Raw genomic sequence first — 11,947 nt, forward strand, 5'->3', positions numbered from 1 at the left:
GAAAAAATAAAAGAAATTCTCCCTTCTATAATAAAGTCCCAAATTTGATCCTCCCCAATTTCTATTGGACCTGATGAGTCTGGTTTCTACTAACAGTAGCTAAATCTCAAGTTTCTCTTTCCCAAATGGTGGAGCCCCTGTGAAATACCTCCAAAGTGAAACTAATCCCCCCTGTGATCAATGAAGGAGACATTCTATGTGATGAATGCACTCAGAGATCCATGACAAAGAAGAGCATAAGCAATTCTGAAGGATTCTTCTTGTTGAGGAATAAAACTGGTCTGTTTTTCACATCTGGTTTGAAAAAGAATTGACTGGGGGCTGGGGATGTGGCTCAAGCAGTAGCGTCCTTGCCTGGCATGCGTACGGGCCGGTTCGATCCTCAGCACCACATACAAACAAAGATGTGTGTCCGCCAAGAACTAAAAAATAAATATTAAAAAAAAAAAAGAAAAGAAAAAAGAATTGACTGGGGACTGGAAGAGCTCTGCTTCATTGTTAATTTTCTGGCCCACTGGGTGGATAGGTAAATAAAGTCCTGATTCCTGCTGCCAATGGTTATATCAAAATATGTTCCTTGAAGCAGTTAGCTAGAAAGGTGAGATGTTGGCTCCCTGTTACACAGTTACTGAGACCAGGATATATTTCAAAAGTATAAATATACCATTTTACTTCCCCAGTTGAAGACTTGTGATGATTCATCATTGCCCAAATCACAAAGTCTACATTTCATAATGCAACTTTTAAAGCCGTTTGCAATCTAATCTAAACCTTTTTTAAAAAATATTTATTTTTTAGCTTTAGGTGGACACAATATCTTTATTTTATTTTTATGTGGTGCTGAGGATCGAACCCAGTGCCTCACGCATGCCAGGCGAGCGCACTCTACTTGAGCCATATCCCTAGCCCTTTAAACCTTTTTTAACCTCTTTCCTTATTCCCATCCTACCTCTTACCATATTCCCCTATTTTTATTTACTTTTCCCCCTGATACTGGGGATCAAATCTGGAGCCTTTTGCATGCTAAGCAAGCACTCTGCCACTGAACCATACCCTTCAGTCCCAGTATTTTTTGAGACCTGATCTCCAACTATGCTAAAAATTTGGCCATTGCCTAATAAGGTAGTATATGATGAGTCATGCTCCCTGTGCTCTTGACACATATTACCAATATTGAGAACACCTATTTATCCTGAATTACTTAGAATACATCCTGCCTGAGCTGTCAGGAAGCTTAAAGTTAAATTTGTTGCTACTCACTAAACTTATTCTTGCTAGTCTAATTCTTACTAGCCTAATTCTCTTTTCCATTTCTTTTGACCATGTCTTTAGATTTCAGACTTAAGACTACTCTTGTGTGTGCGTGTGTGGTCCTGGGGGCTGATCCCAGGGGTGCTCTATCACTGAGCTACATCCCTAGTCCTTTTTATTTTTTAATTCCAAGATAGGGTCTCACTAAATTGCTGAGAATCTTGATAAGATTATATATATATATATATATATATATATATATATATATATATTTTTTTTTTTTTTTTTTTTTTTTTTTAAAGGAATACCAGGGCTGGGGCAATAGCTCAGTTGGTAGAGTGCTTGCCTCACATGCACAAGGTGCACAAGGCCCTGGGTTTTATCCTCAGCACCACACACACACACAAGGAATACCTCTGAGCAAGGCACAGTGGCACATGCCTGTAATCCTAACATCTCAGGAGGCTGAGGCAGGAAGATAACAATTTCAAAGCCAGCCTCAGCAATTTAGTGGGCCTACGCAAGTTAGCAAGACCCTGTCTCGAAGTTTAAAAAATAAAAAAGGGCTGGGGATGTGGTTTGGTGGTTAAACAGCCTGGGTTCAATCCCAGGTAGGAAAAAGGCAAAAAAAAAAAAAAAAGGAATACAATACCTCTGTGTGTGGTGGCCCAAACCTATAGTCTCAGCTATTTGGGAGGAGGATCACTTGAACCTAGGAGTTTAAGGTTAGCCTGAACAACATACAGAGACCTTGTCTGGAAAAAATACATGCTGTTGTTCAGTTGCCAAATGGGGCTGGAGGTGTATCTTGGTGGTTGGTAGAGCACTTGCTTAGCATGTGGGGGGTCTGGGTTTAATCCCCAGAACCACAAAAATAAATTAATTAAGATAATGATAAGTACTTAAGTGTATAAACTGTGCAGTTCTGGATACTTCCCTAGTCTACTCCCCAGAAATAGCTACTGGTAAATGTAATACATACATTTCCAGATTTTTAATATAAACAACTGAAAGTCTTACATTGTTGGTGGGAATATAAACTGGCACACCATGTTGGAAAATTGTTGGGCAGCGTCTATCAAAACAAAAAATACATGCCACACACACATACACACATACACACACACACACACACAACATACACACTCATGTTTCATTCCCAGGTATATGCTTAGCAGAAATATAGACACGTGTGAACTAAAAAAAAATACATAAAAGAAGTGTCCATAGAAGTTTTATTCCTAGTAGTCCCAGTTGGAGAATAGATAAATAAAATTGTGGTATGTTCACAAACAATAATGATCGCAGAAACGAGACACAAAAGAAAATGTACTGTATGGTTATATTTATATAAAATTCAAAACAGGCAAAACTAATCTATGATGATAGACAGGAGTGGTTACGTCTGAGGACTTGGTTGTGAATAGAAGGGTACATGAAGAGGCATCTGGGCTATTAATAGGTATAATTGCTTTATAATAATTTGTTGAACCAAATGCAGATCCAGAATCTTGCATTGGATGGACGTTTACTTATTTATTTAATCATTTCCCTACTGATTGGACATTTATTCTTATTGTAATGCTGCTCTAAACAATTTTGTACATATCTTCTTACATCTGTATAAATATATCCATGTGTTGCTTTACATAGGGAGATATGTTATGAGAAATGTGTTTTGGGGCCATTTTGTCATTGTGCATACATCATAGATTACACTTACACAAACTTAGACACTGTCATGTCACTAAGTGATATAATTTTGTGGGACCAACATTGTTCAATCATTGACCAAAATATCATTAAGTGGCACATGACTTTGAAAAGAGTACTTGTGGCTCTGAAAGCAATATATGTTATAAATGTTGATGGGCATTGTCATATAACCTACAAAAATTCTATGTCAATTTGTATCTTCACCTGTAGTTTAGAATTGCCAATTTTTATAACCTAGAAATTTGCTGGTACAAGTCTTTTAAATGCTGTCTCTCTAGTAGTTGAAAATATTTTCTCCCTGCTGCCTCCATTCATACTTTTAAATTGCTGAAGTGAAAAACTTTCCATGTTCTTAGTTGTTGTTATTTTTAAGGAGCTTCTTATTTATGTCTTTTTCTTCCTCCTCACAGAACTTGTAATGTTTCAAACATAAGTTAAGAATACTGGATAGGGGGCTGGGGATATGGCTTAAGTAGTAGCACGCTTGCCTGTCATGCGTGAGCACTGGGTTTGATCCTCAGCACCACATTAAAATAAACAACAACAACAACAAAAGAATACTGGATAGGTGTGGTGGCACACACCTGTAATCCCAGTCACTCTGGAGATGAGGAAGGAGGATGGCAAGTTCGAGTCCTGCCTCAACAACTTAGGGAGACCCTGTTTCAAAGTAAAAAATAAAAAAAACACTGGGAAGGGCTAGGGTTGTATCTCAGTGGTAGAGCACTTGCCTCGCATGTGTGAGGCCCTGGGTACGGTCCCCAGGACAACATAAAAATAAACAAATAAAAATAAAGATATTGTGTCCATCTACATGTAAAAAAAATATTAAAAAAAAAGAAGTACTGGGAATGTAGGGCAATGGTAGAGTACCCCTCGATTCAATCCCTAATAACACACACACACACACACAACACACATACACTTACAAATTATTTTTCTTGGATTGTCATTTGGAGTGTGTTTTTATTTATGGTGATTACATGGCCTAAAAAAACAACAAAAATTAATTTTTATGCATAATGTTTCTTGTTTTTAATGTTTTCTAGTGTCTTTTCCAACTTAAAGCTAATCAAGTTTTTCAGAATTTGTCTTATGCTGACAATTTTATATCAGTTTTTTCAGGAACACAGTGTACTCTATGAATATTCTAGGGGGAGGAGATCAAGGTAATATTGGACAAGTCCTTCCCACACATCCTGGGTTGGCCTCCTGGACACTGGTCTGGGGCAAATAAGACAAGCTGTCTTGCTTCTCAAGGCTGTCATGAATGCCTCTTTGATACAAGCCTCTGAAGCCTTTGAAATGGGTCAAGGCAGAATATTTACTTTTTATATCAGCCACATTACACACAAAATGAAATGTCACAGCGTTTTTAATACTGTTACATTTTCAAATCTAGCATATTAGATAATGCCACCCAAATAACACTGCTTCAGTTATTTTTTTAAAGATCATAATACTTGAAATTTAACAGTGTGATCCCTTGCCTTTATGTTTGAAGAGAAATTGATGTTCCCAAAATGAATCTTCCTTTCTTCTCTTCCAAAGAAACATTACAATCCCCAAATTTCTCCTTTCCCAATTCTTCCTTTACCAGAGTGTAGCTGGAAAGGGCTCATCCAGATGAAAGCTTATTGTCAGGGTTGGTTTGTTTTTTTTTTTTTTTGGACAACCGCAGCTCTGTCCATCTTCTATTAAGACCCATGGTGATTCTTCCAGCTCTTCCCGGGATGTTCCAGCCCAATCCTGTACATTTCCTGAGTTCTAGAAGGACAGAAGAAAATATTGCACAATCTCTTAAACTACAAAACTTCATTTTCCAAGCAAGAGTGATTTTTCTGCAATGTAGTAACAATCTTAATCTAAAGTCTAGGTACCCATTGCTGGGGCACAAGAACTTCTTTGTTTCAGATCTGCTGAGAGTTTTATCAGTCCATTCCAGATATTTAGAGCACATCATATGTGAAATTAAAATTCCATTGGGAGGGGACTGGGGCTGTAGCTGTAGCTCAGTGGTAAAGCACTTGCCTCACATATGTGAGGCATTGAGTTCGATCCACATAAAAATAAATAAAGATACTGTGTGTCTATCTACAACTAAAAAAAAAAAAATTAAACTGGGAGGCACTGAGGGTATGCTCAGTGGTAGAGTACTTGCCTAAAATGCACAAGGGCCTGGGTTCAATTCCCAGCATCATTAACTAACTAAATAAATAAAATAAAGCTGGGTGTGGCACACACCTTTAATCTCAGTGATAGGAAGTCTGAGGCAAAAGGATCATAAGTTTGAGGCCATCCTCAGTGATTTAGCAAGACTCTATCTCAAAATAAAAAAGGGCTGTGAATATAGCTCAGTAGTAAAAAGCCCCTGGCTTCAATCCCATAACCAAAATAATAAAAATAGCAAGAAGAACATGAGAATAATTTAATTGGGAGAAGGCCTACAATAAGAAGTATGACAGTAAGGTTCACATGGCCTCAGAAGAGAGATTCATCCCATATATAAACTTCCATTTGTCCCTGACAATAATAGCACCTGCATGACTTTTGTCTTTTTTTTTTTTAATGATCCCTTCTCTCCAGCAGCCAAAACATAAGACCAACAAATGCTCCTACCCCAGAATTTAAATGCTGCACAAGTGATGAAAAGATGAAGTGATGGTCAGAACTCACTCATAAGAGGGGTTGTATCAGTGTCTGGCCACAGCAGGGACAGTAAACATTTTTTTGTCTTCATATTTTTTATTGGTGCATTATAATTATACATAATGGTGGGATTCATTGTTACATATTTGTACCTGCACACCAGTAAACACTTCTTGATAAAAGACAGCTGCAGTGATTCCTGTTTCTTGGGCCTGCTTTGTCTTGGCCTTGGTTCATTTTCTGACTTTGATTCCTCAGTGTTGAATTGATGTTATGAGCCCAAATATCTTTCCACCAAGAATACAAAAGGTAAAAAATTCCACCAAGAATACAAAAGCTAAAAGATACCCCCAAAGAAGGGAGATTGACACTGAATAGTCAAAAACTGTAACAAATGGTTCACTACATCTTCCTACTTTCCTTTAGTGTTATTTCCATATATTTAAAACTTCTGAGTTTCCATTACACCTTTGATTTCTCTATTCCTGACACCCGGGTGCTGAGGAGAGTCATAGGATGTGGCCTCCACTCTTGTTTGGGATTTGATTCCACATACTTACAATGGGCATCTGTTGAAGAGTTTGTTTTCCCTGCAGTGTTATCTCTGCTGCTTCTACAACCCTCTACTGCTGTGGGTGTTATAGTGGCTTCATCCTATTCCTTAGAGTTGCAATTTCTGCTTTGTGGGTGAGTTCTCCTTTTATTTACATTCCTGGACCCACTGAAAAATTTCTCCTACACCAGTTCAGTGTTCAAAAAGCCAGCCCAAGATTTGAATTTTATGTTGTTTATTCTTTGTGTGATGCTGGGATCAAAACCAAGCTTTGCACATGATAGGCAAAAGACTCTTCAGCGCTCTTCCAGAAGAATTAGTTCTAAACCTCCTATTGCTTTGGGAAAGTGGGTGAAGGGTGAGAACATCACTGTGGAATGTCAGGAATGAAAGATGGTACATTTTGGTTCTTAAGTTCAAAAGCTGTTTGTGTATCATGAAGCAAAAAAAAAAAAAAAATTAAGAAAGTAGATAAGGGGCTGTAGGCATAGGCCAGGCCTGTGATAGAGCCTAGCATGCATGAGTCCCTGGGTTTGACACAGAATCCCACCCACTACACACAGAGAGAATTATAGAAAAGTTGTATTTTATATACACCAGAACTTGCAGGATCCTGAGAGTGAGCACCTGTTTACTTACATTGTACATATAAGTACCTCAATCACCTCACCCTAGTTCCATTCAGCTGTGCTTTCTATTTGCTGTTTTCACAAGGTACTTTTTTTTTAACCATTTCAAATTTATTATATGGACATTAAATGGACAGCCAGAATAACTATTAGATTCACAGGGTGCCTTTTAACATTTTCCCAAACTATGGCTTTCTCTGAGGGAGATCAAACTACTTCAGAGATTATTCCAACTACTGAACTCACACTTTGTAAAATCTTAGATAGGCTCCAAACATCCTCTCTATTTTTCATATATATATATATATATTCCTTTCATTTCTAAGATCACAGGTACCCTCACATTCTGAGAACCTCAAGTCTACCCTCTGTCAGTTCTGTATAAAAAGTTTATTGTCAGCCTAGATGACACCTGAATCTCTAACTCACTAAGGGCTATCAACAGAAATCTCTATTACATTCTAACAATTCATATTTCTTCTATACTAACAAGGGTTCTTAAAGAGGATTTTTTTTCTATGCCATGGCATTTATTGCTTTCCTTTTCATTCAAACATTAATGGCACTATTAGGACTTTCTATGAAACCAGCAAGTAGTTTATTTTTTTGTTGGTGCTTTATAGTTGTATATAATGATGGATTTGTTGTTACATATTTGTACATGAACACAATATAACAATATAATTTAGTCAATATCACTCCCCAGCACTCCCCCTCCCTCTACTTCTCCCAATCCCTAGGGGATTGTTTCTTCATAAAGGACACACCTATCTGAAACTAGATAATCAAATTTACAACTTTGGAACATTATCCAGTTAAGCAAGAGCACATCTTGCGACATAATTTTATGCATTCTAGTTTGGAAACGCCCCCTGGTGGAAAAACTAGTATAGTTAACATTATAACAACCAGGGCTGAGGGTGTAGCTCAGTAGAGAGCACTTGCTTACAGTCCCCTGATAATCATTAGAGGGAGCCCAGAGGGTTAACATGCCCTCCAGTTGGGTCTACTCCATTATGAAAACCAGCCAAAATAGACTGTGATAACTTCACCACCTTTTACTCTTGGCTTTTCTGCTGCCCTACCTTAAAAAAAAAAATCACGATACAATCATTAATAGAAAAATATTCAGGCTGGAGTTGTAGCTCAGGGGTTAAGAGCCCATGGGTTCAATTTCCCAATACCAAGAAGAGAGAGAGAGAGAGAGAGAGAGAGAGAGAGAGAGAGAGAGAGAGAGAAATATTTATTGTTCCAATTCATGTTATTCTGCTGTCCAAGTTATTAGCTACTATAATGGCGAAATATTTTGGGAAAATGCATGGGAGCGGTAATGAACCTATGCAATGACAGGAAGTAAGTAATTAGTATGTCCATTCTCCAGCAGCACATAATACTTAATCCCCACTGGAAAAAGTGTTTTTAATGTATATATATTTAGTTGTAGTTGGACACTATATTTTTATTTTATTTATTTATCCTTATGTGGTGCTGAGGATCGAACCCAGCGCCTGGCACATGCTAGGTGAGTGTTCTACTGCGCAGCCACAATTTCAGCCCCAACAGGAAAATTATTAAACCAAAATTCCATATATCAAACAAGAATGCAGTAGGTATGTTATTATTTGAAAAAAGTAAAAATTTTATAAAATAAATATATAGTTATATATATTAATCTCTTTTAAATATTTTTTAATTTTTAAAAAATATTTATTTCTTTTAATTGTACACAGTATCTTTGTTTTATTTATTTATTTTTGTGTGGTGCTGAGGATCAAACCCAAGGCCTCGCATGTGCTAGGCTAGCGCTCTACAGCTGAGCCACAACCCCAGCCCCTATTTTTAAAATTTTTAGTTAAATTATTTTGTTTACTTGTGTTTATGTGGTGCTGAGGATCAAATCCAGTGCCTCATGTGTACAAAGCAAGTGCTCTGCCACTGAGCCACAAACCCAGCCCTATATATTAATCTTTAAAAACAATTTTTTTAGTTGTAGGTGGGCACAATACCTTTATTTTACTTTTTTTTTTAACATGGTGGTGAGGATCAAACCCAGTACCTCACATATTACCACTGAGCTACAGCTCTAGCCTGTACCCCCCAACACAATTATTTATTTATTTATATGTATATTCATGACTGTTTCTTTCTCCCCAACCCTAAGGGCCACAATTATCTATAGTCAATGAGACAAATCAGGTTATTTAACTTGTGGTGGCCCTGTGTGCAATGGCTGCATACAGTAGACTCTTTGGTAGCATACACAGCTTTAATGGGTATCCTAAGGGACCTTAGAGACAGTCCTTCCTATTGTACATTCATGCCTCTGATCTTCTGCTTTTCCCAGTCTAGGCTCCAGACAAGTATGCAGGTGCCTTTGAGAAGCCCCAAGGCACAGTGGCAAGGATTTACTTTGGCCAAACCATAGTATCCATCTGCACCAAGCTGAAAAACAAGCAGCATATGATGGAGGCCCTAAATAGGGCCAAGTTCTATTTCCATGGCTACCAGGAGATCCACATTTCAAAAAAGTAGGGGTTTACCAAGTTCAATGCAGATGAATTTGAAGACGCTACTGAGAAGCAGCTTATCAATGATGTGTATAGGGTCAAATACTTCCCCAATTGCAGTCTCCTGGTCAAATAGCAGGCCCTGCCCTCATGAGAATTCCACTGTGATACCCTCTCCTAAATCATGCCCACTGATAAATTTTACTTCCTTTCAAAAAAAAAAAACAAAGATAGCAATTAAAAACTCTGGAAATCTTTTCAACAAAGCTAGGAAGCCTCAAACAGAGAAAGCTTACAGAATGGATCCTTAAAACCTTTTTTTTTTTTTTTTGGTACTGGAGATTGAACTTTACCACTCAGTCATACACAATCCCAGTCCTTTTTATTTTAAGACAGGGTCTCACTAAGTTGCTTAGGGCCTCATTAAGTTGCTGAGGTTGGACTTGAACTTGTGATCCTCCTCTTCAGCATCCCAAGTCGTTGGAATTAGGCGTGTGCCACTGTGTTTCGTTCCTTTCTTTATTTTTCCAAAGATTCACATATTTATTACTGAACCAACTGAACTGGGTACTATGATGCTTTCATACCTAAAGAAAGATTAGCTTCCCAGGTAACTATGCCCATCTGTCCTAACAGTGATGATATTTTCAGCTTGACATGGAAAGTTGATCAGGACCATGATACAGCATAAATACATGATACAGCATCTCATGTGGAATTCCTTGTAGACCCAGGTTGATTTTCCTCCACTGTCTCCTCTTGGAGTTGTACCTGATTTTATTAGCAGTTTCCATCTGAATCCATTGGGGAATGGAATGATTTTGCTTTTGTTTCTTGGTTAGGAATTTGTTGATCCTGAAAGCCTTGTGAGAAGACGCAGTGAGGGATGGAATCAAGCACACACATCATGACAACAGGAAAAAGCCCTGAAATAATCTGCTTTTGTTTTTGTTTTGGTACTGGGGATTGAACCCAGGGGCACTTAACCACTGAGCCATATCCCCAACCCTTTTTATTTAGATAAAGGGCCTTGCTAAATTGCTGAGGCTGGCTTTGAATGTGCCCTCCTACCTCCTGAACTGCTGGGATTACAGGTGTGTGCCACCGCACTGGGCTAGATTTCCATTTTTTATCTCCTCTGTTTTCAATATGATGTTGCCATCCTGTCCTTCCTGTTTCTCAAGCAAACCTGCCTATCCCTGTCTTAGGATTTTTGGAGTAGCTGTTCCTTCCGCCCAGAACACTTTCCTTCTATGGTTTCGTGTGGCCGGCAGCTTCTTGTTATTCAAAACTCAATGCAACTATCACTTCCTCAAAGTAGCCAGTGTGCATGAAAGTGCTGGCACATGCACACACACACACACGCACACACACACACACACCCATCACATGAACATATCACCATGGTTTATTTTCTTCATAGCAGATATGGATTTATATATTTAATTTTCCCACTTGTTTATAGATCATTTATTTCCTCTCCAGTTAGAACCCAAGATACAAGTAAAAATAGATACTCAAATTACTGGTTAATAAGTCTAATTTTGCTGATTAATAAATCTATTTTTCTTTTTTGCCTGTTTGGGATTGATAATATTTTTCTGAACTCATGCTTAAGATCAATACAGACTTTTCACAGAGGCTGCTCAGCCAGCCAGGAAATGGGAAATTAGCATCTCCTTCTGTATACATATATCAAAAGGGAAGGATTGAGCTAGAGCATTCAAAAGAATGATCCAGGGGCTAGAGTTGTGGCTTAGTGGTGGGGCACTTGCCTAGCATGTATGGGGCCCTGGGTTCAGTTCTCAGCACCGCATATAGATGAACTAATAAAATAAAGATCCATCAATATCTAAAAAAATATATTTTTTAAAAAAAGAATGAGCCATGTAGAAGTATGGAATCTGGATAAACTATTAACTTCTGCATGTTCTGTGAATAAAATAGAAAATGTCCAATATGAATTCTGCTTGGAGTAGAGTAATGTGGGGGTTGAATGGGTAGTGATGTTGAGCGAGGAAGGGAAAAATAAATTATGTCCTGGGGAGTTAGTATACTGGGCCTATTGTGTTATTTCTGATCATCTTGACACATCATAGAATGAAAGAACTTCTTTAAGAACAAAAATTTAAGGAGAGAAGAGACTTAGGCCTATCTGACAAATCAAGCTTCATTGGGAATGTTGATGGAAAGGTGACTCCAGCATGCAGTGCCTAGAAGCCTTGCTAACTGTGCAGACTTTGATGAAAGCGACTGAGAGGTAGAGGGTCTATTAAAAGGGCCCATCCTGGAGCACTCAGAGGCAAAAAGAAAACCTAGTCTCCACATCCTCATTTGACAAAGAATTGACTATGAAATTTCTCCCCCACACCTTCCCAGTCTATTTTCTGCTCTAAGGATATGAAAATAGAGACCCAATGCTCACATATGGGGATTCAGCTCTACCCCCAGACAATTTGGTTACATCCTACACTCAAAATTAGTTTCCTTCCACATAGAATCAAAACTTCCAAATTAGCAGTCATTATCTTTTTTTCCCCAGTACTGGAGCTTGAACTCAGGGTTACAGTCATTCGCATTAAAAGGCAATGCCTGCCTTTTTTCAGCCATTGTGGTGCGAGCACTGAATTTGGTTTCTCACC

At 38.2% G+C, this 11,947-nt stretch overlaps 1 protein-coding gene and 1 pseudogene across 1 annotated transcript; one reads left to right on the forward strand and one right to left on the reverse strand.

Annotated features, from left to right (window-relative positions):
* Positions 1-8,971: 8,971 nt before the first annotated feature.
* On the forward strand, positions 8,972-9,098 carry LOC124078466 (small nucleolar RNA SNORA70; annotated as a pseudogene).
* An 854-nt stretch (positions 9,099-9,952) lies between these two features.
* LOC124078440 (large ribosomal subunit protein eL39-like) lies at positions 9,953-10,189 on the reverse strand (the record flags this gene model as incomplete). Its single annotated transcript, XM_046423230.1, has 1 exon — positions 9,953-10,189. A coding segment is annotated over one exon (237 nt), but the record flags the coding sequence as incomplete, so codon positions are not given.
* Positions 10,190-11,947: the final 1,758 nt, after the last annotated feature.

The sequence above is a fragment of the Marmota monax genome, unplaced genomic scaffold (genome assembly GCF_021218885.2).
Source record: "Marmota monax isolate L192 unplaced genomic scaffold, Marmota_monax_Labrador192_F-V1.1 WCK01_AAM20220418_F8-fsc00171, whole genome shotgun sequence".
Classification (NCBI taxonomy): Eukaryota; Metazoa; Chordata; class Mammalia; order Rodentia; family Sciuridae; genus Marmota; species Marmota monax.